At 40.9% G+C, this 25,881-nt stretch overlaps 1 protein-coding gene across 1 annotated transcript; it reads left to right on the forward strand.

Moving 5' to 3' along the window:
- The first annotated feature begins 13,689 nt into the window (after positions 1-13,689).
- On the forward strand, positions 13,690-14,190 carry LOC128057814 (protein FAM136A-like). Its single transcript, XM_052650313.1, has one exon. It carries the CDS (start codon positions 13,690-13,692, stop codon positions 14,143-14,145), a length of 456 nt encoding a protein of 151 aa, XP_052506273.1. The 3' UTR covers positions 14,146-14,190.
- The last annotated feature ends 11,691 nt before the right edge of the window (positions 14,191-25,881 follow it).

Here is a 25,881-nt window from a genome sequence, read left to right on the forward strand (position 1 = left end):
TTCAGGGATGGGTTTCTGGCAACAAGGCCATTCACTGGTTACTGTCCAGACCAGTACTGCTGGCCCCACTCACCACAGAAACTCTAGGTGGAGTTAGTTCACCCAGCCTGACCTACTTTCCACACCTTCTCCATAATAAAAGCTGATGAGAGATGTTTCAACCTACTGTGGGCCAACATAACATTAAGCACCTAAAATTCATTGTTGAACTTGAATGATACTCATCCTCCCTGGACCCTCAGGCAAGCCTACATCAGGTCATAGTCTAAATATTCCTCTGGTAGACTGTCATAGCTGAAAAGGCCTTGTGCAAAGGACACACAAAGTAGCAACAAATGGGTGGTATACGCAGTACCCTGGCTTCCTGCAGAATCATGAGGTGTTCATCATAGTTCACATTATCAGCGGGAAACTCACCCAATACAGGTTTTTGAAATTACATCTGTGGCCATAAAGAAGTTTGAAAAAGTAGTGCTTGGTAAGGTTGAGCATCAGCAGTCTCAGGTGGGAGCAATTCATCCTATAGGCACTTATTTACAATGTGCATGAAAATCACCTGGGGCTCTTGTTACAGCAAAAATTCTAACTCAGCACATCTGAGGTGGGGCCTGAGGCTCTGCATTTCCAGCAAGCTCCCCTAATACACTGAAAGCCACTGATCCTCAGATGACGCTTTGCATTGCAAGCTCACAAACCTCTTCATACGGATTTTAAAAGCAGAAAATAGTTCACTTACTTGGATCGAAAGCATGCATGTAGGTGGCAGCAGCACGTCCCAGCCAAGATGTACAATCTTATGAGAAAAGCCATCATTCATAGAAGAAAAAGATCAAGTCAACACTGAGTCTCTAAGCATGAGGGAGACGGAGCCTGGGGTTGAGGGGTTGGGAAACAATCTCAGAAAGCAAGAGAAGGAAACAATGGGCAGCAGTCATAGAAACAGCAACAATCTTGTTCAACTGAATAAATAACCCACGTTTCAAAAACAGACCAGTGGGTAACCTGGGACAGCTGAAGTCAGGCCTGGGAATGCCAGACCCAAGACACTAGACTCACAAGCACAGAAAAGGCAAACTTCAATGTCTTAAACCACAAGCAACAGGAAAGAAAACAGCGAAGACAAACCAAGTTCACCAAGGCTAGCAAGGGTCACACGCGTCCAGAAGGCAACAAACTAGATTCCGGGATGTGGGAGGTGAAGCTACCTGCTCATCTTCAGCTTCCCAAAGGGACTGAGAGATGGAATCCAAGGGTCCTAGTCCCAGAGGAAACAGCGTGTCCAGCAAGGAATCCAGGAAGGACGAAGAGCAGCAGCTGGAAAAGTCAGCAAGGGCTCAGCTCTGCTACCCACGTCAAATCCACCGTAAAGCTGCATCGTGCTGACCCAATGAAAGGCCTGCTTCCTTTTCTACCCTCGTGGGGCAGAATCACTTCTGAGTTAAGTGGCCCTAGCTCTGAAAATCGGCAAACAGCATGAGGCAGAAGGCATGCTGGTAGAATCCTGAGCTGCAAAGTGAGATTCGTGATCAGCAGTATTAGTATCACCAGGGAACCTGTTAGGAAATGTAAATTTTCAGCTCCACTCCAAACCTACCAATCAGAAACTACGGGAGTGGGCCCTACAGCACCTAGTCCTACAACCCTTCCAAATGATTCTGATATACGATCTCTGGCGTAATGTTTATTGAAAGCATAGTGGAGAATTAAGGCCAGGTGTGGCAGTCATTGTAAGTGGGCTTGATAGCAGCATTTTTGAAGAGCTGCTGCTGCTGCTGCTAAGTCGCTTCAGTCGTGTCCAACTCTGTGCGACCCTATAGATGGCAGCCCACCAGGTTCCTCTGTCCCTGGGATTCTCCAGGCAAGAATTCTGGACTGGGTTGCCATTTCTTTCTACAGTGCATGCATGCATACTAAGTTGCTTCAGTTGTATCCTACTCTGTGTGACCCCAGTGACAGCAGCCCACCAGGCTCCTCTGTCCATGGGATTCTTGAGGCAAGAATACTGGAGTGGGTTGCCATGCAGCTGCTGCTGCTAAGTCACTTCAGTCGTGTCTGACTCTGTGCGACCGCATAGACGGAAGCCCACCAGGCTCCCCCGTCCCTGGGATTCTCCAGGCAAGAACACTGGAGTGGGTTGCCATTTCCATCTCCAATGCATGAAAGTGAAAAGTGAAAGGGAAGTCGCTTAGTCGTGTCCAACACTTAGCGACCCCATGGACTGCAACCTATCAGGCTCCACTGTCCATGGGATTTTCCAGGCAAGAGTACTGGAGTGGGGTGCCATTGCCTTCTCCAGGGTTGCCATGCTAGAGAAGATTAAAGCCTGTTTACAGGAAGAAGAAAACCCAGTAGAGTTCATGTAACATAAGTAAAGCATGCTGAGTGAGCAGCAAAGTTGTGCAATGATATTCCTTGTTAGAGTTTGGTCCGTGCTGAGGAATCATCCAGCCATAGGGAGGACAATAATATTTTGAGGCTGACAATGAGAGACTTTGAGAGAGTTAAGAGGTGTCAGCTCACAATATGTGTTTGGAAATTCTCTCATGATTTCTAAGAGACTCACCAAAAAGGAGTGCTGTTTGGCACCCGTGCTTGTGAAGAGGTCTTCTCAGGGGAAAAAACAAACTTGAGAAAAACAAACGTGGTGGTCTAACGGGATCTGTTGGACAAAAACATTGAGAAAGAATTTTGTTTTAAATATGAACACAAGTGTAAGACACAAAACCAAAATAAAGAAAGCAAACACTTAGGGGCTTTAATTACAGGCACATCTTGTTTTATTGTGCTTTGCTTTATGGTGCTTCACAGAGAGTGTGTTTTTTGTTTTATTTTGTTTTGTTTTGTTTTTTCCCATTTGAGTGTTTGTGGCAACCCTACGTCAAGCAAGTTGATTGGCGCCATTTTCCAACAGCATTTGCTTACTTCATGTCTCTTTGTCCCATTTTGGTAATTCTCACAACATTTCAAGCTTTTTCATTATGATGATATTTGTTGTGGTAATGGCAACCCACTCCAGTACTCTTGCCTGGAAAATCACATGGACGGAGAAGCCTGGGAGGCTACAGTCGATGAGGTCGCGAAGAGTCGGACACAACTGAGCAACATCACTTCACTTCACTTGGTCTTACTACTGCAAAAAGGCTGCAAATCGCTGAAGGCTCAGATGTTAGTGTGCATTTTTTCAGCATTAAAGTGATTTTTAATTCATAAAGGAGGAAGCAATATGAAACAGTTACAAAGTATTTGATTCCAACTATGACATTTTAGAAAAGGCAAAATTATGAAGACAGGGAAAAGATCAATGGGTTACAGGAAAAGAAGGATAAGTAGGTGTGTGTGTGTGTGTGTGTGTGTGTGTGTGTGTGTGTTCAGTCACTCGGTCATGTCCGATTCTTTGCAACCCTGTGGACTGAAGCCCACCAGGCTCCTCTGTTTATGGGATTTTCCAGGCGAGAGTACTGGAGTGGGTTGCCATTTCCTTCTCCAGGGGATCTTCCCGACCCAGGGATCAAACCTGAGTCTCTTAGGTTTCCTGCATTGGCAGGCAGTTCTTTAGCCATCTGGGCACATAGAGTTTTTAAGATATAAAAATATTCTATACAATACTGTTATGAAGGCTGTATGTCATTATATACTTGTCCAAACCCACAGACTACATGGCACCAACAGTGAACCCTAATGTGAAGTGTGGAGTTTGGATGACTGAGATGTGTCTGTGTAAGTTCATCAGTTGTAACAAACTTTCCACTCCAGGGGGATATTCATGAGAAAAGGTATGCATGCTAGGAGGCAGGGGTTATGTAGAAAAATCTTCATCTCTTCTGCTCAATTTAATATAAAAATACTCTAAAGAAATGAATACGATGGCACTCCAGAGAAGGCTGTATTTTCAGCCCATGGAAGCAATACATCCCTTCAGTTTGGTTCAGTCGCTCAGTTGCATCTCTTTGCGACCCCATGGACTGCAGCACATCCCTTGGTCTATACTAAATTGTAACCTTGTAAATTTATATACTACTCATAACCCAAGTTTGAAAATCATCATATAATTAATTTGGATTTAAAGCCACCAGTTCCAAATGGTGGGATCCACCTGACTACTAAGAGGGAAAAGACATACATATTTGAACAGTGTTTCTCCCTGACAGGGGAGAGGAGAGTCTTGCAAGGAGACAAACAAACAACATGCACATTGATGGCAGATGACATCCCAGGAAAGGACTGTGCTAACCAAGAGCTATAGCATGTTCAAATGCATTGCCCGCTAGAGATAAATCCGGAACAAGTCAGGTTATATTTTCCTATCAGTGATTGACAGTGCAGAGCTGTTAAAATGATTGTATATCTTTATTAGATGTGTAAATGCAATTTAAATATTATTCTGAGTGCATTTTTTAAGTGAGAAGAAAATGAGGTCTGTAGATTCATCTGAAACAATCAGTAATGCATGGAATTATGAGCCACATAAACTCAATATGAATGTTTATTTCATAAACATCCACTTGAATACAAAATATGTGGCTTAAGCAAATACAACAGGAAAATGCTGTGGTGAAACACAAAAAGCATTTAAGAAGAACGTTGTCCTGAAAGCAATAGATTTTATTTGCAGGCAGTTGTTTAGCTTTTTGTGTTTGTTTAGTATTAAGTCATATCCAACTCTTCTTGTGACCCCATGGACTGCAGTTCACCAGGCTCCTCTGTTCACGGGATTTCTCGGGCAAGAATACTGGAGTGGGTTGCCACTTCTTCCTCCAGGGGATCTTCCCAGATCCAGGGATTGAATCTGGGTCTCCTGCATTGGCAGGCAGATTCTTTACCCCTTAGCCCCCAGGGAAACCTCAGATAGATAGATGGATAATGATAAAGACAATTTTCATTAGCAATAGATGCAGAAACACAAAGTGTTAGTTGCTCAGTCATGTCCAACTCTTTGTGACCCCATGGACCATAGACCGCCAGGCTCCTCTGTCCATGAGGGATTCTCCAGGCAAGAACCCTGGAGTGGGTTGCCATTTCCTCCAAAAACTCTGAACAGTAATATAACGGGGTGGGGTGTGGGAGATGGCGATACTTTTGTTAAGATGATTTTCTTCCACAGTGAAGTGAGTTTTATGGTTACTCTCAGGTGAAGGACTCACGGTTTTGTGGGTCCCTGAGCAGATGTCCAACCTGCCCGCGTCTGGAAACAAGGGCTACCCGGCCTTCAGGTCCAGGGTAACTCACTGGGGCCTTCGTTTGTTTTGCTTTGAATTATCTTTCAGTATGAGATATCTCCAAACTCATTTACATACAAATGTATCTCCACCTACTACATTTGATATTTCTACTATTTAGTGTCATCACTACACGTATGTCTAAATGTTTTTACTATGATCCAAACATACTCTAATAAAGCATTTAGGTTGTGTTATTTATCCTATTCCAGGCTGTGGGATTGATGTAAATAAAAGATGAAGCATCTGTAGGAACGCATAGGGATTTTGATTCTATTTTCCTTCTTGTTACATCTTTCTTTCCTTGTGACACTTTTCTCTATACATCTGGAATGAGCTCTAAAATGTTAGGACTTCAAATGATCTTCCAGTTTGGTACTGTCAGAGTAAACGCCCTCTGCTGGAAAAGAAAGAAATCCTGACTTTTCCCCCAGGGGACCATTAGGAATTTGGCCCTCAGCCTAGCAGACAGAATTCCTTACATAGAATCTACTTTAATATTATTCCATTCAGGATGTCATTGAGCTTTCTGAATGTTGATGTTGATGTTGTTGATGTTACTGTAGAAGATTCAGTGTTGATATTTTTCTCCTTTACTTTCTTTTTTTTATTTTAATTTTTACTTTATTTTGCTTTACAATACTGTATTGGTTTTGCCATACATTGACATGAATCCACCACAGGTGTACATGAGTTCCCAATCCTGAACCCCCCTCCCACCTCCCACCCCATATCATCTCTCTGAATCATCCCCGTGAACCAGCCCCAAGCATCCTGTATCGAACATAGACTGGTGATTCATTTCTTACATGATAGTATACATGTTTCAATGCCATTCTCCCAAATCATCCCACCCTCTCCCTCTCCCACAGAGTCCAAAAGTCGATTCTATACATCTGTGTCTCTTTTGCTGTCTTGCATACAGGGTTATCATTACCATCTTTCTAAATTCCATATATATGTGTTAGTATATTGTATTGGTGTTTCTCTTTCTGGCTTACTTCACTCTGTATAATAGGCTCCAGTTTCATCCACCTCATTAGAACTGATTCAAATGTATTCTTTTTAATGGCTGAGTAATACTCCATTGTGTATATGTACCACAGCTTTCTTATCCATTTGTCTGCTGATGGACATCTAGGTTGCTTCCATGTCCTGGCTATTATAAACAGTGCTGCGATGAACATTGGGGTACATGTGTCTCTTTCAATTCTGCTTTCCTTGGTGTGTATGCCCAGCAGTGGGATTGCTGGGTCATAAGGCAGTACTATTTGCAATTTTTTAAGAAATCTCCACACTGTTCTCCATAGTGGCTGTACTAGTTTGCATTCCCACCAGCAGTGTAAGAGAGTTCCCTTTTCTCCACACCCTCTCCAGCATTTATTACTTGTAGACTTTTGGATCACAGCCATTCTGACTGGTGTGAAATGGTACCTAATTGTAGCTTTGATTTGCATTTCTCTGATAATGAGTGATGTTGAGCATCTTTTCATGTGTTTGTTAGCCATCCATATGCCTTCTTTGGAGAAATGTCTATTTAGTTCTTTGGCCCATTTTTTGATTGGGTCGTTTATTTTTCTGGAATTGAGCTGCATAAGTTGCTTGTATATTTTTGAGATTAGTTGTTTGTCAGTTGCTTCATCTGCTATTATTTTCTCCCATTCTGAAGGCTGTCTTTTCACCTTGCTTATATTTTCCTTTGTTGTGCAGAAGCTTTTAATTTTAATTAGATCCCATTTGTTTATTTTTGCTTTTATTTCCAGTATTCTGGGAGGTGGGTCATAGAGGATCCTGCTGTGATTTATGTCGGAGACTGGTTTGCCTATGTTCTCCTCTAGGAGTTTTACAGTTTCTGGTCTTACATTTAGATCTTTAATCCATTTTGAGTTTATTTTTGTGAATGGTGTTAGAAAGTGATCTAGTTTCATTCTTTTACAAGTGGTTGACCAGTTTTCCCAGCACCACTTGTTAAAGAGATTGTCTTTAATGCATTGTATATTCTTGCCTCCCTTGTCAAAGATAAGGTGTCCATAGGTGTATGGATTTATCTCTGGGCTTTCTATTTTGTTCCATTGATCTATATTTCTGTCTTTGTGCCAGTACCATACTGTCTTGATGACTGTGGCTTTGTAGTAGAGCCTGAAGTCAGGCAGGTTGATTCCTCTCCTTTACTTTCAAGATAGTACAGTATTTAAAAATCCATCTCTATGTAATACCTTCCTTTTCTTTATCCCTGCTTTAAACTTTCCAGATAATACTAGTTTTCCCCTTGCCTATTCACCTTTAGTGAACATTAGTTTACCAGTCTGCTGGTGAGGAACAGAATCATCAATTAAGGAATGTATTTTTTCAGAAGCTAAATGCAAAAAGTAAGGTGAGAAAAATTTACATTTAATAGGCAAAGCAGATCTAGCTCAAATCATAATTTTTGAATATTTTAAAAGCTTCAATTAAACTAGTAGAAAAGATTTCTAGAATACTGAGAATTTTCAGGTCAAACTGTAATCTGATGTCAATATTTATAGCCTCTTTAGAAGATGCAACAGAGAAGGCAATGGCACCCCACTCCAGTACTTTTGCCTGGAAAATCCCGTGGGCGGAGGAGCCTCGTAGGCTGCCGTCCATGGGGTCGCTAAGAGTCAGACACGACTGAGCAACTTCACTTTCACCTTTCACTTTCATGCATTGGAGAAGGAAATGGCAACCTACTCCAGTGTTCTTGCCTGGAGAATCCCAGGGACGGGGGAGCCTGGTGGGCTGTCCTCTATGGGGTCACACAGAGTTGGATACGACTGAAGGGATGCAGCAGCAGCAGCAGCAGAAGGTACAATGGAATCCATAGCTTAAAACAATTACTAAAAATTTGTACAAGATTTAGCAATGTGAAAAATCTCACCCACAAAGTTTACATCTGATCATTTCTTTGTGAGTTTTTACAAATGTGATCTGGGCTCACAAAAATCAAATAATAAAAGAAAAATACAGGTAGTACTTTTCAGTTACACTTCTGTGTCCATGTCATTTATATATATATATGTATATTCATGTCATTTTCAGACATTTTGAGGGCTGGCCCAGAGTGTTTTGCATGGAGAGAAATGTGAAACTTAGGAGGGTACATTTGCTAGAATACAATTATCTGCATTTTGAGGTATGAATTATAATATAGTCTGCCCATAATTTCAACTTTACATTTGAAGGTAATTTCTGTGATAAGAATGAAATAAAATACATCTTTACCTCAAAAGATTAAAGGCCAAACTTGCTGACAAATTTCTTCCTGAATCAACTGCAAATATCACGTAAGATTCCCCAGACATGGTACCATATGTTTCATCACCTTTTACTTTTTATTTAAAAATAAAAGTGTGTGATAATCCTTTCAAAATTACTTCATACTGTGCTTTCACCAGCAAATGGCTGCAGAGTTATTACCTCCACCTGTTCTGCCAAGCTGGGAGGTAGTGGCTTTAGGCCAAAATTATTAAAAACCTTAAAAAGTTTCTTCCAACTCCTAACTGTTGGCAGGCTGCCATTACTTACCACATTTTTTTCTCTTTATCTGTGTCTAATTTCCAATCAACCCTTCAAAATACTAAAGACTACTTTGGTGGGAAAAAAGTGGTCTTTCCTTAAACAGTAGGGAGGAATTTTGCTTGTCTTCCAAGGAATTTAAGAAGGAACCTTACCTCAAATCAAGGAAATTATAGCTGAAATGTTTAAAAAAAAAATCCCAACTTTTCTTAAATTTTAGAACACACTGAGTCTGATATAAAGACTTGGTGATTAAGTATATGAGTTAATTTATACTAATAGTTTTGATTTTCCAAAACCTACTTACTTCTCTGGTAAATCAAAAGCCAAAGGATATTTTCATTATGTCTACTATGCTGTTGCTATATAAACTTTTATTGATGAGTTTTTATCTCTAGGATGACCTCAGAGGGAAAATAGAATGCACACGTTCACATAAAAATTGTCATGAAGAGCTCAGCCAAGCTGCTATCATCCAACATACTAATATAAGCCTATACATGCACACATGCTCACTGTGAAATTTTGTTTCCAGTTTTGTAGATTTAATTTTTTGACACATTGCAGTCACCTCTGGCTGCAGAGTATTAACCTCATCCTCATGTTTAAACCAAGGAGTTAATTTGATTATAGAAAAGGTATATATCTTTTACAGAATGTGAAAATGAAATGCACCGACTTTTAAGTGAAGTGAAGTTATTCAGGATTAGAACTTTAACTTGCAAACAGCATAGATGTTGAGATACAGAGACCCAACACAGAGAACACTCACGTGTCATGTTTTTAGTTAACCTTTAGGGACGGTCATGACTTTAACCCCTTTTCCTCTCTCTCCGCTTCTTCATCTCAGACGTGTTAATAGAAACCCTCCATGAAACCATTGGCTTGGGTATTCTGAGAGGTCAGATGTCACAGAATCCATTTTTTTTTTTTTTTTTTTGATGTCAGACTATTTAACAACTGGCTGTGCCAGGTGTTAATTCTTCCTTTTTAAATTGAGTTATAGTTGATGTACAATATGTTTCAGAAGTACAACATAGTGACTCACAATTTTAAAGGTTATATTCCATTTGTAGTTAATATAAAATATTTGTCTATCTTCTGTGCTGTCCATTATATGCCTGTAGCGTATTTATTATATACATAACAGTTTGTGTGTCTGTTTTATGTTATCTTCACTAGTTTGTTTTTTGTTATCTTCACTAGTTTGTTTTATTATTTAGATTCCATGTGTTAGTGATATTGCACCGTAGTCTTTTCTGACATTTCACTCAGCATAAGAGCCCCCCGCCAAGTTCACCCGTGTTGCAAATGCAAACTTTCATTTTTTCCACTGCTGAGTAATAGTTAATTGTGTGTGTCTGTGCTCATGTATATGTCACATCTCCTTTGTCCGTTGAACAGATTCATTTCGGAATCAATTGCAGTCATCCTCTTTGGCATGCCCAACTTGTCACCTGCAGTCTGTACCCGGCTACATATGGTCACAGAAGCGGCATACTGACAGAGGATTTACTGCCCGACTGTCCTTCCCTTAAGAGACTCTCAGTCACTCTCTGTGGATGGTGACAGAGACCCTCATGGTCCCCCTCCTGTCTGTCTACTCTGCCTCCCAGCAGTGTTTTCAAAGTTTACCCGCAAGCCCAGTAGCTGTAGTAAGCCCCGTCTAGCTGGTCTCAGCAGCTCCAGCCCTGCTCCTGGCATGATATTTGGCTAGTAAACAAATTTCCCAGCCTAATTTAGTGTGACAGGCTTTTGCTCGGGAGAAGCTCCCAGTAGGAAAACTTTCTTTGACTTTTCTTCTTTGCTTTCCGGCTACTGGTGATTCCTTCTGGTAGGTCAAGCTGCCCTTTATCTACCTATAGTAACAACAGAGATTGAAAAGTTTACACTGATTATCCACTATTTTGGAGTATTTCTCATTTCTGATGGCGTTTTCTTTTCTTTCCTAGTCTTCTCACTTTTCTGACTGTCTTCTCTCTGTTTTCTGAATGTCTTCCTCTCCTTTTTGTACATTTGATTCTTCTAGTAACCAGGCCACAAAAGAAGAACATTTTCAAAGAACCCCTATGGAGGAGCTGACTGGACCAAAAGCTGGAGTATGCTCTTCCTGGCTTCAGCACCCAGAGAATAGAAATGAAACACCTTCTAACCATCAGCTACCTCTCCAATTCATAAAACAAGGAAGGCACTCCCTCCCCAAGAACTGTCTACATTTCCTGTGGGACCACCCAATGAGTTCTTCCTTCACCTGAAACTCTTGCAGGTGAAACACCTTCAGTTAGAAGGAAACTTACAACCAGAGACAGTGATCTCATTTGGAGGAGGCCTCCATATACCTCCCTCTCTCCACCTCAAGATGTCGCCTTCCAAGTTTCACCAAGGAGACAAATGTCTGGACAGCTCCAATTTTTGTCCTAATCTGCCCCACAGTCATCCTAGATTCTGGAAGGACTGAAAGACCCTTCCAGAGGCCCCCGTTGAATGAAGAAGCCTGGGTTAGTCAGTTTGATTTGGGTTTGAGGAACTTAACAATTCACATTTTTCTTTGTTGGTTTCCAGAAACTCATACCGTGTGGTTAAATTTGGTTCAGATTTTTGTTTCTTTTAGGATTACTAAAGGGTAACCAGTCCTTTAGGGTGACGCTGTCCCTTAATTAGCTAACTCTTTGGTTTATAATCCCAACCAAGAAGTTTCAGCCTCTCCTTTAGGAAGTGGTGGGTTGATGAGAACCACCATTGATTCATTTATCTCACCCATCTTTAAAAAGAGGAGGAAGGTCTCCATCACACTGATTGGCAGAGATACCCAGAGATGGTGTGTTGTTAGACATTGATTGACCACACCGAGGTTCACTAGTTTTGTACAAACAGATACTCCCAAGGCTTACAGAGTTGCTAGCTTTTCTTCTTATCCCTCTGCAAATTCTTCATAAATTACTGTTTGAGTCACCACCCTAGTTGTAGCTATGATTCATTTCACTCTGATGTGGACGGCTGAGGCACTCCACTTTCTTTGCCTCTAACATCTGTAACCAGCTCACAGCATATGCACCTGATTGCTATGTTCTTCTATCTTCATTTTGCTATTTTCCAACCCTCTTTTTATTTCATTGATCTCTTGCTCTTTTTACAGAAGAGCATTTTGCCATCAGTGTGCATGCACATGCACACGTGCTCAGGGAAAATGGGATAGATATTGATTGAAAGGAAATGTTTTTTTTCCCCACAAAGGAAGGAAGTCTGACAGTTAAGCATGACTATAAAACTCCAATCACAGTAGGGTGTAGAATTCTTCACTCCTCTTTCATGGAGGAAAGCTCAGGAGGAAAGCTATGATCAAAGTGGTAAAGGGCATATGACTAGAAGGAAAACAGAGCCATGATGGCATTTGAATGTATGATTCATTTTCTGGTACAAATGCAAAGAGCTGCAGGTTGTAAAGGACAGGACACGCTGTCCCAAAGCCTAGACACGCTGAGGCTAATGTCATGTGTTTAGAAAGACTGGAGCAAGAATTCTCCCCAGAATGTCTCCAAAGTGGTCTCTGAATACAGCTAACTGAAGGAGTCAAATCACTGCTCCATCCCTGAGACAGAAGAAAGGATGGGATTGACCAAGAACGGCAGCAGGCTTGAAAGCAGTCTCTTCAAAATGTTAGCAGGATTTCATGTTAACAGGAGACAAAGCTGCTTCTTTTTTCTGCTTAAGGTTCAGGCACCTTCAGAAGAAAGAACAGAGAGGAGCTCATTGATTTTGCCAAGGTTATCTGCTCTTTCAAAGTACTGAATGGGTCATAAAGCAATTTGCGTATGACGTTTATATGGCAACAGAATGCTTTCAGTTACCTGCATTGTCATCATCCACCACCCTAATCCAGCTTTCCACTTCAACCTTTAACTGCTTTCCTGTTCTCCGCCCTACTGTTTTGTACTGAGAGAGTCTCTCTCAGCAGAGTTGTTGGAATGTGGGCCCCAGCAAAGTGCCTCAACATCTTGTAGCTTGGATGTTATCTTGGCTGTTGGATGAGTGGCTCTCAGCACAAACCCACAGGGCTTCCCTGGTGGTTCAGTGGTAGAGAATCCGCCCACCAATGCAGGAGACGAGGGTTTGATCCCTGGGTTGGGAAGATCCCCTGAAGGAGGAAATGGCACTCTACTCCAATTTTCTTGCCTGGGAAATCCCACAAACAGAGGAGCCTGGCGGGCTACAGTCCATAGGGTCGCAAGAGTCAGACACAAGTTAGCAACTAAACAACAACAACAAACCTTCATTAATAACTGTCTATATTAAATTATATTAAAATAACTAGGTGGTTTCAATATTCTAACTGCACCCTGCCTGCAAATAGTCAAACTCCTGCTTTCGTGTCCCATTTCAAAGCCTTCCTATACATTGGATCCCGTGTGACTCAGGCCAGAGGATGGAGCAGTCCCACTTGGAGGCAGGAGAATGGACTTGATAACCTCTCCATACCCTTTCCTGTTTCATATAGCTTCGAGGTAGGGTCATTCACATGCCCAGAGCATTTTGTGAAAATCTTCTAACTGCAATTTATCTAAGCTCTCCCAGGACTGTCCATATTTTTTTCTTTCAAGCCTCTGGCTTCTGGAAAGTGAAATACGGCACTTAGAGACTGTACCACCCCAGAAGAAAGTTATATTTAAATAGCCAAGCATTTCCTTGGGAATGAAGTGGTTGAAGGCTCAATGAAGACAAATGGATTGTAAATGCTTGAGAAATTTATATAGTGTACACGTGGGAAATTCAGGTTCTTTCCAAGGAGCTGGTGGGTTATATAAAGTGCATGTAAATTTCCAAGTGGGAACTTGATCTGTTTAATATATGGCTGAGGGATTTTTCTAAATAGCTATCCTTGGAGCACAGTTTTTAGCTGAGTTTACCATAATTTGTGTCCACAATAAAAAGCACAGTTTCGATGTGGGCGCCGGCGCAGCCGGGAACCGCGCAGGTAGCCATGGCGGAGCTGCAACAGCTCCGGGTGCAGGAGGCGGTGGACTCTATGGTGAAGAGTCTGGAGAGGGAGAATATCCGGAAGATGCAGGGCCTTATGTTCCGGTGCAGCGCCGCCTGTTGTGAGGAAAGCCAGGCGTCTATGCAGCAAGTGCACCAGTGCATTGAGCGCTGCCACGCACCTCTGGCTCAAGCCCAGGCCCTGGTGACCAGCGAGTTGGAGAAGTTCCAGGACCGCCTGGCCCAGTGCACTATGTATTGCAATGACAAGGCCAAAGATTCGATAGATGCAGGGAATAAGGAGCTTCACGTGAAGCGGCAGCTGGAGACCTGCGTGACCAAGTGTGTGGATGACCACATGAACCTCATCCCAACCATGACCAGGAAGATGAAGGAGTCCCTCTCTTCCATTGGGAAATAGCTGTCTGCTAGTGGCCATCAGGGCTGAGGGCAGGAATCAATTTTAAAAGAGGAATGGGGATTTGGGTCTTTTAAGGAGAGTTGATGAATGAGGAAATTAAGAAAGGCAGCAAGTCTAAGGCCTGTGTTTCTCTCCTCTGGACGCTGGTTCCTTTGTGTTTCAATCCTAGAAAGTGAAATGGATAAAAAGCAGTGCTAAAATTTGGGTCACAGATAGCACAGGAGGTTTGTTGTGAGCCTGAATTTCATGTGGCAAGTACTTCTCCTGCCAATAGGGAGTCTCCCCTGTACCAAACCAGGGCCCTCCAAGGTACCAGATCCTCTTACTGCACGGATACCAAGAGGCTGGCAGGTTCACGTAACCAGCTTATGGTCTAGTGGAGTGTGAAAGGAGGTGTTTCTATCTGGTGTCCACCTGCTGTTTACCAGAAGGATCACTACAACATTTTCCACAAATGAATAAAATCCATGCAGTCACTAATGTAGAAAGGAGCAGGAGTCTTCCAGGGGGTTTGTTTTGCTTGTTTTTCTTTTATAGGCAAGGGCATGACGTTAAGATGTAAGGTTGGGAGAGGCAGTTTGGATAAAAACGTTGAAAGGGTCCCTGCAGGTACTCCTTTCTGACCATCAAGATGTGGATGTGTGTTTCTTAAAATTCTCACACATCACATCATTCAGCCGGGAGACCCTGCAAAATTGTAAGAAGCGATCTCACACTGGTAAGGGAAGCAAGTGCTCTCCCTCTCACTGGCAGCCATGGGCCCTGAGCCTGCCTGCAGCAGAGTCAGCAAGCTACCAGACAATCTTACAGTGACACTCGGCCTTGAAGGGAAACGGGGTTTTGACAGTATAATATGCTCATATTCAGGAATGAACAGTGAAAGAGGAGCTATTAGCTACTTCATTAAGAGGGTTGTGAAGGACGGGCTTTGGAAAAATCTGTTTCTCATGAAACAGAATGAAAGCCTAAACCCGGTGTTGCTTACTTTGCCCGCTGAAATAACAGCTTTGTTGAGACAATCCCCTGGCAACAAAAAAAAATCAAGGGAGGAAAAGTAAGCAACTCAGGGATGAACTGTGGCTCCTTTAGAGCGATGAAGGGACTGCCCTCCATTACCAAATACCACTTTTGCCAGGGCCTTTGCTACACGCCTTGTTCTTGCCCCAGTTCTGGCCCCTTATCATTGTGATAAGGACCTTGTCTTTTTACCAACTTACTACTTGGAATGATAATAATGTCTGTTTGCTGTATCGAGACTGTGATATATTTTCCTAGTGGTTTGGTTTTCGCAATAAATAAGACTTAATTTTCTTCCAAAAAAAAAAAAAGCACAGTTTCTTCAGTGCTTTTCTTTTATTTGCATTAGTTACCAGAGACACATGAAGATATTGAAAAGTCCTCATCATTCATCAGATGCTCACTGAGTTCCAGCAAAGTGTCTATGTATCTCATCTCCTGATGAGAGAAGGGTCGAGGCAGGGCTGTGTAAGGCAGCGGTGTGTGTGCAGGGCCCCCCGTCCGGCCAGAGGTGAAGGGGGTGGTACTGCCGTATGAACTTTCCAACTCAGCTAAATGTGAAGCACTTTATGGAAACAGTTTATCCTATAAATTCTAGAAGAGTCTGGATGACTGAACCTTTCAGTGTGACAGATGAGTCAGAACTCTTTAGAAAATCTCTTGTATGTCAGATTAACAGCAGAAATTCTCATATCAGGATGTGTGAGTTTGTAAGTGTGTGTTTCATTACTAAGTTTATCCAATCACAGGTTATTTAAATTATGGTAAAATGGGTGAGTTTATTTTTATTAATATGTATGTGTACATATATATAAAGTATATATAGCCATACACATATGCATATATAGACATACATACAGCTGACCCTTGAACAACATGAGTATTAAGGGGTATTGACCTTCTGAGTAGTTGAATATTCTTGAATATAACTTTACAGTTGATCTTCTGCCAACCTCCACAGGTTCATATAGGACTGCAGAACATATTTATTGAAAAAAAAATCTCAGTATAAATAGAGCTGCCCCAGTTCAGACCTTTGTTGTTCAGGGTCCACTGTGTGTTTTTAGAGCAGGTTTAGGTTCACAGCTGAGTAAAAAAATACAAAGAATTCCCACAGACTTCTCTTTGAGCTTCCCTTGTGGCTCAGCTGGTAAAGAATCTGCATGCAATGCAGGAGACCTGGGTTCGATCCCTGGGTGGGGAAGATCCCCTGGAGAAAGGAAAGGCTGCCCACTCCAATATTCTTGCCTGCAGAATTCCATGGACTACATAGTCTATGGGGTTGCAAAGAATCAGACACAACTGAGCGACTTTCACTTTTCACTTTCACTCTTCTCTTCACTGCCACCCACAGTTTATCTTTTTAATGTAGGAACCCTGAAGCACACAGATTTACTCAACTTTTTAAGATGAGGAGAAGAATATAGAACAAGTCAAAAGAAATGCTCTCCTGTACTGCTATCTCAAATTGGTTTCAGTGTTTTACAAAATGCTCACACAGTACAAAAGACAACCTTGAACGCTCTCTTTAAACTTCTCTCGCAATAAATAAAATATTAACATACAAATTTCTTCTATACCAATATAAAGTCAAATGATTGTATTACTAGTTTTTACAATGTTGTTCACACGTATTTTTATTCACACACTTTTAATGAGATCAATGCCAAGTACAATATCCCCTACCAGTATGATACTGGGTTGGCAAAAGCGCCTTTGGGCTTTTCTTTAACATCTTATAGAAAAACCCCAGTGAAATTTTTGGCCAACCCAATACATTTGTTACAATCAACGACTGTAACTACAATCTACAAACTACATTAATACATCATGATCACCCAAAGTCCACAGTTTACATTAGAGTCCACTCTTGGTGTTGTACATTCTATTTGTTTTGCCAAATATATAATGATAGGTATTGCCTGGAGAATCACATAGAGGAGCCCGGTGGGTACAGTCCATGGCATCTCAAAGAGTCAGACGTGACTAAGCAACTAACACCTTCACTTTCATCCACCAGTAGAGCACCATAAAGAAGAGCTTCACTATCCTAAAAATCCTCTGTGCTCCACCTGTTCCCCACTCCATCCCTCTAGCCCTTGGTAACCACTGATCTTTTTACTGTCTGCCATATCATCTCTCCCAGGATGTCACACAGTTGGAATCATACAGAATATAGCCTTTGCAGATTGACTTCTTTCACTTAATAATATGCATTTAAGTCTCCTCCATGTCTTTTCATGGTTTACTATCTTCTTTCTTTTTAGCTCTGAATGATATTCTGTTGTTTGGATGTATTCCAGATTATTTCATCCATTCACCTACAGAAAGACATCCCGTTGCCTCCAACTTTTGGCAATTATGAGTAAAGCTGCTGCAAACATTCATGTCCAGGTTTTGTGTGGATAAAAGGTTTTCAGCTCATTTGGGTAAATGGCACGGAGTCCTACTGCTGGATTGTATGGTAAGTGGTACAAGCGGGCTTCGTTTTTGTTCTTCCACGTGGCTGTACCATTCTGCATTCCCACCAACAATGAGCAAGAGTTCCTGTTGCTCCACAGCCCTGTCAGCATTTGGTGTCAGTGTTTCAGATTTTGGCCATTCTAGTAATCACATTCACTTTTAATAATAATGATTAGCATTTGTAAGCACTAACCAGGGGCCAGGCCTATTTTAAGCACTTTCCAACTAGACTCTCATTTAATTCGCACACCAGCACTATGAAGAAAGATCTATCATTATTTCCATTTTACAGATGATATAACTGAGGAAGAAAGAAGTGATATACTAGGCCCATGGTCACAGCTAATAAGTAACAGTGCTGGAATTCTGGCTTAGGAAGACCTTCTCTCTCAACATATGCTCCCCACTTCCTCTAAAATATCAACTGTAACTTTAAAAGTAAACAAAACAATTCTTGTACATCCTTACCTTCATTGTTTCCCTCCTTTTCTTCAGAATATTTTCATTTCTTTTAGCAATATGATTCTTTGCACATTGTCAAAATGAAAAGCCTGGTCCAAACTTGTCTGATCAAGAATCACATTTCCATATCTCTTAATTTACAGCTATCCAAACACTTAACACTATAGTACACTGGGCTCTCCTTTTTTTATTTACATGAAATTTCTCCTACTGATTGATTGTCCTTAAGAAAGCAAACAAAGGCTCAAAGTCACATTATTAATTATGACAGCAAAACTTTCAATACTATTTAACTCAAAATACACATTCTCTAAATTGGATTCACTAAAAAGAGCAATGCATCATAAAAAACTGTGTTATTGTATCTTCCAGAATCTGTAGACAAAAGGAAGCAAAGAAATAGCATTCACCAGGCACTTGCTAATAATCATGGAAATAAAAATTAAGATGATGACATTACTTTCCTTGTTAAACTGAATTATAATTCCCACTCATTCCTGGTGCAATAAAATTGGTAATTTCCACACCCTTAAAATTAATGTAAAAGTTCTGGAAGACAATTTGGCAACCTGTTTGTGTTCACTGACCCCAAATTTTCAGTTTAGGAATTAACCCTAAAAAATTAGAACTGTCCATAATGATTTATGATGTACAAGGATGTTCATTCCAGCAATCTAGAAACGGACAACCTAAAACAAAGAGGCTAAAAATAGGAAATTAAATTATGGTTATACACTTTAAAAATAATATTTAGCAGCCATTTTAAAGTCATGTTTTTCAAGGAATATTTAATAATGTAATAAAATGTATATCAAAATAAAAGTAAAAAGAGATAAACAACACATTTATTTTTAAATATTTGTTAAATGTCATATGAAGTATTATTCTGTAGTGTAACTACATGCAACTTGTACTACATATATAAGGAATGCATACATAGAAAGAATTCCAATTTTGTAAAAATTATATATATCTATGGCCATAAAAATACTCATGCAGGGAAAAACACGACAAACTGTTAACAACCATTGCATATGAATGATGGCATGTTTATTTAAACTTTCGTTATACACTTCTTTCTCTGTTTTTCAATTTTGTATAATGAGCATGTATTTTAATAATAAATTCCAATTTCCTTTAAATTTTCCTCTGAACAGGGGGAAGTAAACTTGATCTTGGATCACCTTAATTTAGAGGAGACAGCTGGTATTTTCAAAGAGAAATTGACTTAATAACTCAGCCATAAATAAAAATGAAATGTTGCCATTTGAAACAATGTAGATGAACATATAGAGTATTATTCTTCATGAAACAAGCCAGACAGAGAAAGACAAACATTCATTATTGCACTTAAATCTGGAGTCTAGAAAATAAAGGACTGTGTATACCAAATACAGACTCAGACATAGGAAACAAACTCGTGGTTATCAGAGGGGAAAGGAAATGAGGGAGGAAGGGGGAATGGGATAAAGAAGTATGAGCTGCTCTGTATAAAATTAATAAGCTACAAGTAATATTGTATAGCACAGGAAAGTATAGATTGCTTTTACAATAAGTATAAATGGAGTATATTCTGCAAAGGTATTGAGACATGTTGTATAACTAAAATTAACATGTATTGTAAATCAACTATCCTTCAATAAGAAGAAATATAAGAGGAAAAATAAAGGAAATAATTACCAAATAAAAAAGATAGGAAAGATATGGGAAAATGTCAAGCTGACTCTGCAGAATAAAAGAGGGCCCTGCTCCTCGCAGGCTGCCAGAACCTCCCATGCAGGTGGGCTGGCTCCTTCCTCCCCATGGAGCCAAGAGCCTCAGAACTCAGGTTCTAGGAAGGCTCTGATGTGCACTTTGGCCCCTTCCTGAACCAAGTCTAGGGCTCAAAGTCAACACTTCAACTGATTGTCCTTGAAAAAGAAATTTCTTTTACCAAGTGGAACCCAAGGTAGGATATAAAATAGTTTAAATTTGGCTTTCTAATAAATGGATTTCTATTGACGAATCCTGTGCCCAGATGAGATGCCTTCCTACCTCTTCAGTAGGAAACCTTAAATAAATTGACTGATGCTCTGTAGGAAAATGTCCACAACTTTAGTGACAGGAGAGAGAGTCTTGCCAAATTCAAGTACTGTAATGATATCACAGGATTGGAATTTTAAATTTCTGTCCAAGAGTTGGACACTTTTTTTCCCTCAGCCATAAACAATATGTGGTGCCTCTGTAGGCAACTGATGACCTCTTGGTAAGTGACCTCTTCTGATAAGGCATCATTAACCCGTTCAAGGCATTTGGACATCAAGGATTAAAGAGCGCTGGTGAGTTGTCAAAGGTCACAAAACAGATGGAGAGGAAGGCTCTCTGAACCTCGCCTGGACTGTGCATCTTTTCTGTATTACTCAGAAGCCCTGAACACACGCTGCTCCCACTAATACATCATCCGATGAGCATTTACTGTATCTTCAGCCTGGTGTTAGAAATGTTTACTTCTAATCCTCACAGTAACCCTCCTATGCAGTGGATTTTACTTACAAATGAGAAGGTTGGGGTGCAGGGAGAATAAGTAACTGGCCTCATCTTACTCTGCTAATAGATGCCAAGGGGAGACCGTATATTGTGCTCGGCAAATCTCAGCATTTCCAGACTTTTCCCAGGAAGCTCGTTATTGCAGATCTTACATAAGAAAAACACACACATATTATTCCATAGGCTGTGGAGTCAATGCCCAGTTATGCTTACAGCTCATTTAAGCTGATTTAACAAGCTTCTCCATAACGTGCTTACATAGAATCCTATTCTAACCCCACTCTGGGGCATAGGATGTTGTAGCTGTTCTACACGAGAGTAAGGCACACTCCATGAATCACGGCATACATATGATGAGACCTGCACTACAGCTAAGCCTGAGGTCATCACATGTGCTTCTTTTAATTAACTGACATCCTTGTAATAAACTGACATCCTTTTATAAAGTGAACTTTTATACTATCTGAAACAAACCAAGCCTATACTCAAAGGCAACCCTCACTCCCCCCAAAAATACAATGTGAGCCACAATGTAATTTAAAATTTCCTAGTGGCCCCATTAAAAATCCTTAAAAAAAAAAAGATGAAATTATTTTAATGTTTTATTTAACCAAATACATCCTAAATATCATTAAAACAATGATCAAAATAAGCCATTAATGAATTATTTTATTATTTTCACTCTGCCATTGAAAGCCAGTATATATTTCAGACTCATGGCAGGCCAATTCAGACTCGCCCCAGCCCAATGCCCAGTAGCTACGTATATGCCTAGTGTCTACTGAATTAGACAATGCAGCTCTAATTAATTCATTTTACACAATTGCGGCAAGAACAGGTAGGCACTGAGGAAACTGCATCAGGTCTGAGTTGAAGTGCTAGTCCAGTATTTGCCTAATTGGATTTTACTCAAACAATGCCATATCTTGGAGAATCAGCTACTACAAATATCTTTGTTTTGTTCTGTTTCTTGTGGGAAGAACACTTAACACAAAATCTACCCGCATGCCACTGCAGGTTTCTCTTAATTGGCTTGCCCCCTCCAATCCATTCTCTACATGGCACCAGAATATCTTTCAGTTCTTTGAATGCACCTTGCTTTTTCTCATCAAGAGTCTTTGCTCCTTCTAGAATTCTCTCCCTACCCCCACCCTGTCTCTTTATCTGGTTGAGTCCTATTAACTCTCAGCTCTCCATTCAATCCTTCCTTCCTCTGAGAATTCTTCCCTGACCACCTCCCCAACTATAAGTCTTCTAAAATATTCCCAACAGCACCGCATGCTTCTCATTGAAACAGCTCATTATCCCTGGCGTGTGATCACTGTCTGTTTTCCCAGGTGGAATGTAAGCTCCATAGGAGCAGAGACTGGGTCTGCTTTGTCCCAGCACAGCATCTACTATCTATGGAACCAGAGGAGTTCCATAAGTATGTGCTGAATGGATGCCGATCAAGATACCTCAGATGAGATCTGCGTACATTCCCCACACTATTCTAAGTAAGCAAACATAGGAATGCCTATGAATAATTGTTGGTAAATTGTCCATTTCAAATTTTATGTGTCAAAGAAGGAAATATTTGGAACAGATTTCAATTGCAAGTCTCATCACTGCTCTTAAACAAGGCTTTCAGTGTGCCCTATTGGCTGTGAGGCATTTCTCCTTTTACAAATTTTCAAGTGAAAAACAGAAGAAGATGACTCATTCAGAGCCTAGAACAGAGAAATCAATATGCCAGGGAAGAGAGTAGGATTCCAACTCTGAATCCCCTTCAGGGAGGCTCATCATTATATTAAACTTTGAAGAAATTTATTTATTCTCTATGCTAAAGTGAGAAACTATCATTTTTTATATTTTATTCTTTTGCTATTTGGAATCTTTAGCAAAAAATGTTACCTTTCTCCATGGTGCATCCAGTAAAAATGACTGTACTCAGCAGTCCATTTTAGGTACTTGAGACTGGTCGCTTTGGTTTATTATCCCTCTGCCCTGAAACAGTTCTAATTAATGGTTTGTTGTTTTCTCTGGAAAGCAAACACTTTATTCCAAGGAAAGTGGCAAATCCCTGAGATAAACTGTATGATAATCAAGCACCTGAATGTAGTTTTCTCTAGGAATCGACATTATTTCCTGAGAAATTCAATGTGTCTGTTTCTCCAGGAGAAATTCTCTTGCCAACTTTATATTTTACAGATGCTCTTATGTTCACACGCTCTTTTGTTCCATAATAGTGGGCAGTTTCGAGGACTGATACACCCCCAGCCTACTAGCAGGGGTGTAGGCTAACAGCAGAAAAACGACTTACTCATTTTCAACTATAGCATCATGTGGGCAAAAAGTTGCCCTGATCCCAACAGAGGCTGAGGACTTGACCTCTTCTCTTCCTCTGTCCTCCTCTTTAATTCTGCTCCTGTGAACTCTGCTGGAAAAGCAAAGCAAAAGTGACACCCCGCTGTCAGCCCAAGGACACATCACCTTTTATGAAACCAAGCTTAACTGGGATCTAAGAGCTTCAGTTCTGTAGTAGGTTTCACACAATGTCTGTCTGTTCCCAGGAAAGCTAACCTGAGGTCAGGGAGCTTGAGAGCAGAGGAAACTATCAATCTGGTTAAAAGACTTTTTGTAAATCATTTATACCCTGAATTTTTAGGGCTTTTGTCCCAGCATCCCAAGTCCCTTGACATTATTTCCAATACAGTGTTTGTATGGAAAAGGCTCTAGCTGAGACCATGTTACTCTATGAATTCCTTTTTATTCTGATCATTTTCCTTCATGCATCCTAAGATCTACCGTCAGATCTTAACATCTCTGATGATGTTCGTGTGCACATTATTCTCCTGCCCAGAATTTTGGCCTCAAATCCATAGCAATCCAGGTAATAATACTGAGCCTCATATCTGCGTCCTGGGAACACTGGCGGGACATTCCTTATTATACCTGCATATGTGTCTTATGTTAGTGCCGTAACAAATCATCACAGATTCAGTTACTTAGAATGACACATTTATCATCTCATAGCTTGAGAGGGCAGAAGTCTGAAATGTGTCTCACTGGGCTGACCAGGCATCAACAGGGTTGGTTTCTTCTGGAAAATTCATTACTTTACCTTTTTCAGCGTCTAGTGACAACTTCTCAAGGGCCCATCTGGGTTTGTGGTCCCTTTGTCCACCATCAAAACACATCGCTTGAACCTCTGATCATATTATCCTATCACCTTCCCCTCTGCTACTGGTCAAACCTCCATCTGCCTCCTTCTGCATGATCATTACAATTATGCTTATAATTACATGTAGGGCCCACTTGGATAATCCAGAATAATCCCTCCGTCTCAATTTAACTTAATCCCATTTGCAAAATCTCTTTTGCCTTAGGAGATAACACATTCACAGACTCTGGGGATTAGGACATAGACATCTTGAGACCACTATTCAACCTACCATGAGACCTATACCCTTAGTAGCCAAGTAGTCAAAGTCACTCAGTCATGTCTGACTCTTGTGACCCCATGGACTGCAGCCTGCAAGTTTCCTCTGTCCATAGGATTCTCCAGGCAAGAATGCTGGAGTGGGTTGCCATTTCCTTGAGCGTCTGCCTGGAATTCAGGAGACCCAGGTTCGATCCCTGGGTAGGGAAGATCCCCTGGAGAAGGAAATGGCAACCCACTTCAGTACTCTTGCCTGGAGAATCCCATGGAGGGAGGAGCCTGGTAGGGTACAGTCCATGGGATCGCAAAGAGTTGGACATGACTGAGCGACTTCACTTTCACTTTCTCCAAAGGTGATCAGCTTAAGTCAGGTTTAAATTCCTTATGGCACTATGTTGATGCTGATCACAATTGTTTCTCTGAACTACCATACTACTGCTACTGCTGCTAAGTCACTTCAGCCCCGTCTGACTCTGTTCGACCCCATAGACAGCAGCCCACCAGGCTCCCCCGTCCCTCGGATTCTCCAGGCAAGAACACTGGAGTGGGTTGCCATTTCCTTCTCCAACGCATGAAAGTGAAAAGTGAAAGTGAAGTCGCTCAGTCGTGTCCCATTCTTCGCGATCCTATGGACTGCAGCCTACCAGCCTCCTCCATCCATGGGATTTTCCAGGCAAGAGTACTGGAGTGGGGTGCCATTTCCTTCTCCAAAGGTGATCAGCTTAAGTCAGGTTTAGATCCCTATGGCATTTTGTTGATGCTGATCACCGTAATTCTTTCTCTGAACTACCATACTACAATGCCCTGTAATTCTTTTTTTTTTTTTTAAGGAGGCAGGTGTTTAAAAATGGACTCATTCGTTGGTTTTTTAAGACAATTCCACATAATGTTACTAGTGGGACACCTCCCTCCCCCCATCAAGCCACTCTTCAAACAAGCTGCTTTATAGAACTTTCCCAATTGTGCGAGAATTTTGGAGTTAACTAGCAACAAGCCTGAAAATTTGGTTACGTATATAAGTACAAAGCTGGTTCATCAAATCTCTGTTCTGGCCCTCAACCCAGTGCATTTCAACTAAGGCATCATCTACCTCCTTCTTAACGTTTATCAGACACTTGAATAAGTAATGTCCAGCCACTCAATACCTTTAATATTGCCTTTTTGTCACTTCACATAAACCAGCAACAGAGCTGGTGTTCAAACCCCCAGCCAATATAAACCAGGTTGACTTTGTGCTTTATCAGCTCCTTAGTGATAACAGTCTCCATCCTAGGCTCAAAGTACAGGCTTTTTCTAATGATGAAACAGCAGACTCATCCTCCCCAGCCTCTTACCCCATAATACACACAGGTAGTCATCACCTGTCCCACAGAACCCAGCATCCTGTCGAACAAGAGCTCCTGGATTCAGAAATCAAATCCCTTTTAAATGACAAGAACAAAATATCTCAGAATACAAACAGCCACGAGTTCACATAAGGCAGCCATTAGGTAATGATAAAATATATTGTTCGGGCTCTGCTGCCTAGGAAAGAGGAGGGGAATGAGCTTTTAAGCTCCTGTCTTCCACTGAGTAATTTTTTTGAAGGACCAGATAGATGACTGATGAAAAGAACAAGAGGACGGATTCAGTACACATTCTCCAGGTCATTTCACAAACATGAACATTTTTTCTATTTATAATCCTTAAATGTCATCTAGTTCACTGTCTACTTCTGGGATTCTCCATAACAACACCAAACACATACTTAAAAAACACACACACACACACACAAAACTTTCCAAATATACAAAGTAGGTGATTTCACTTCTTAACAATCTTCTCAGGAAAGAGTTTCTAAACATGAA

This window comes from Budorcas taxicolor, chromosome 12, assembly GCF_023091745.1.
Source record: "Budorcas taxicolor isolate Tak-1 chromosome 12, Takin1.1, whole genome shotgun sequence".
Lineage (NCBI taxonomy): Eukaryota > Metazoa > Chordata > Mammalia > Artiodactyla > Bovidae > Budorcas > Budorcas taxicolor.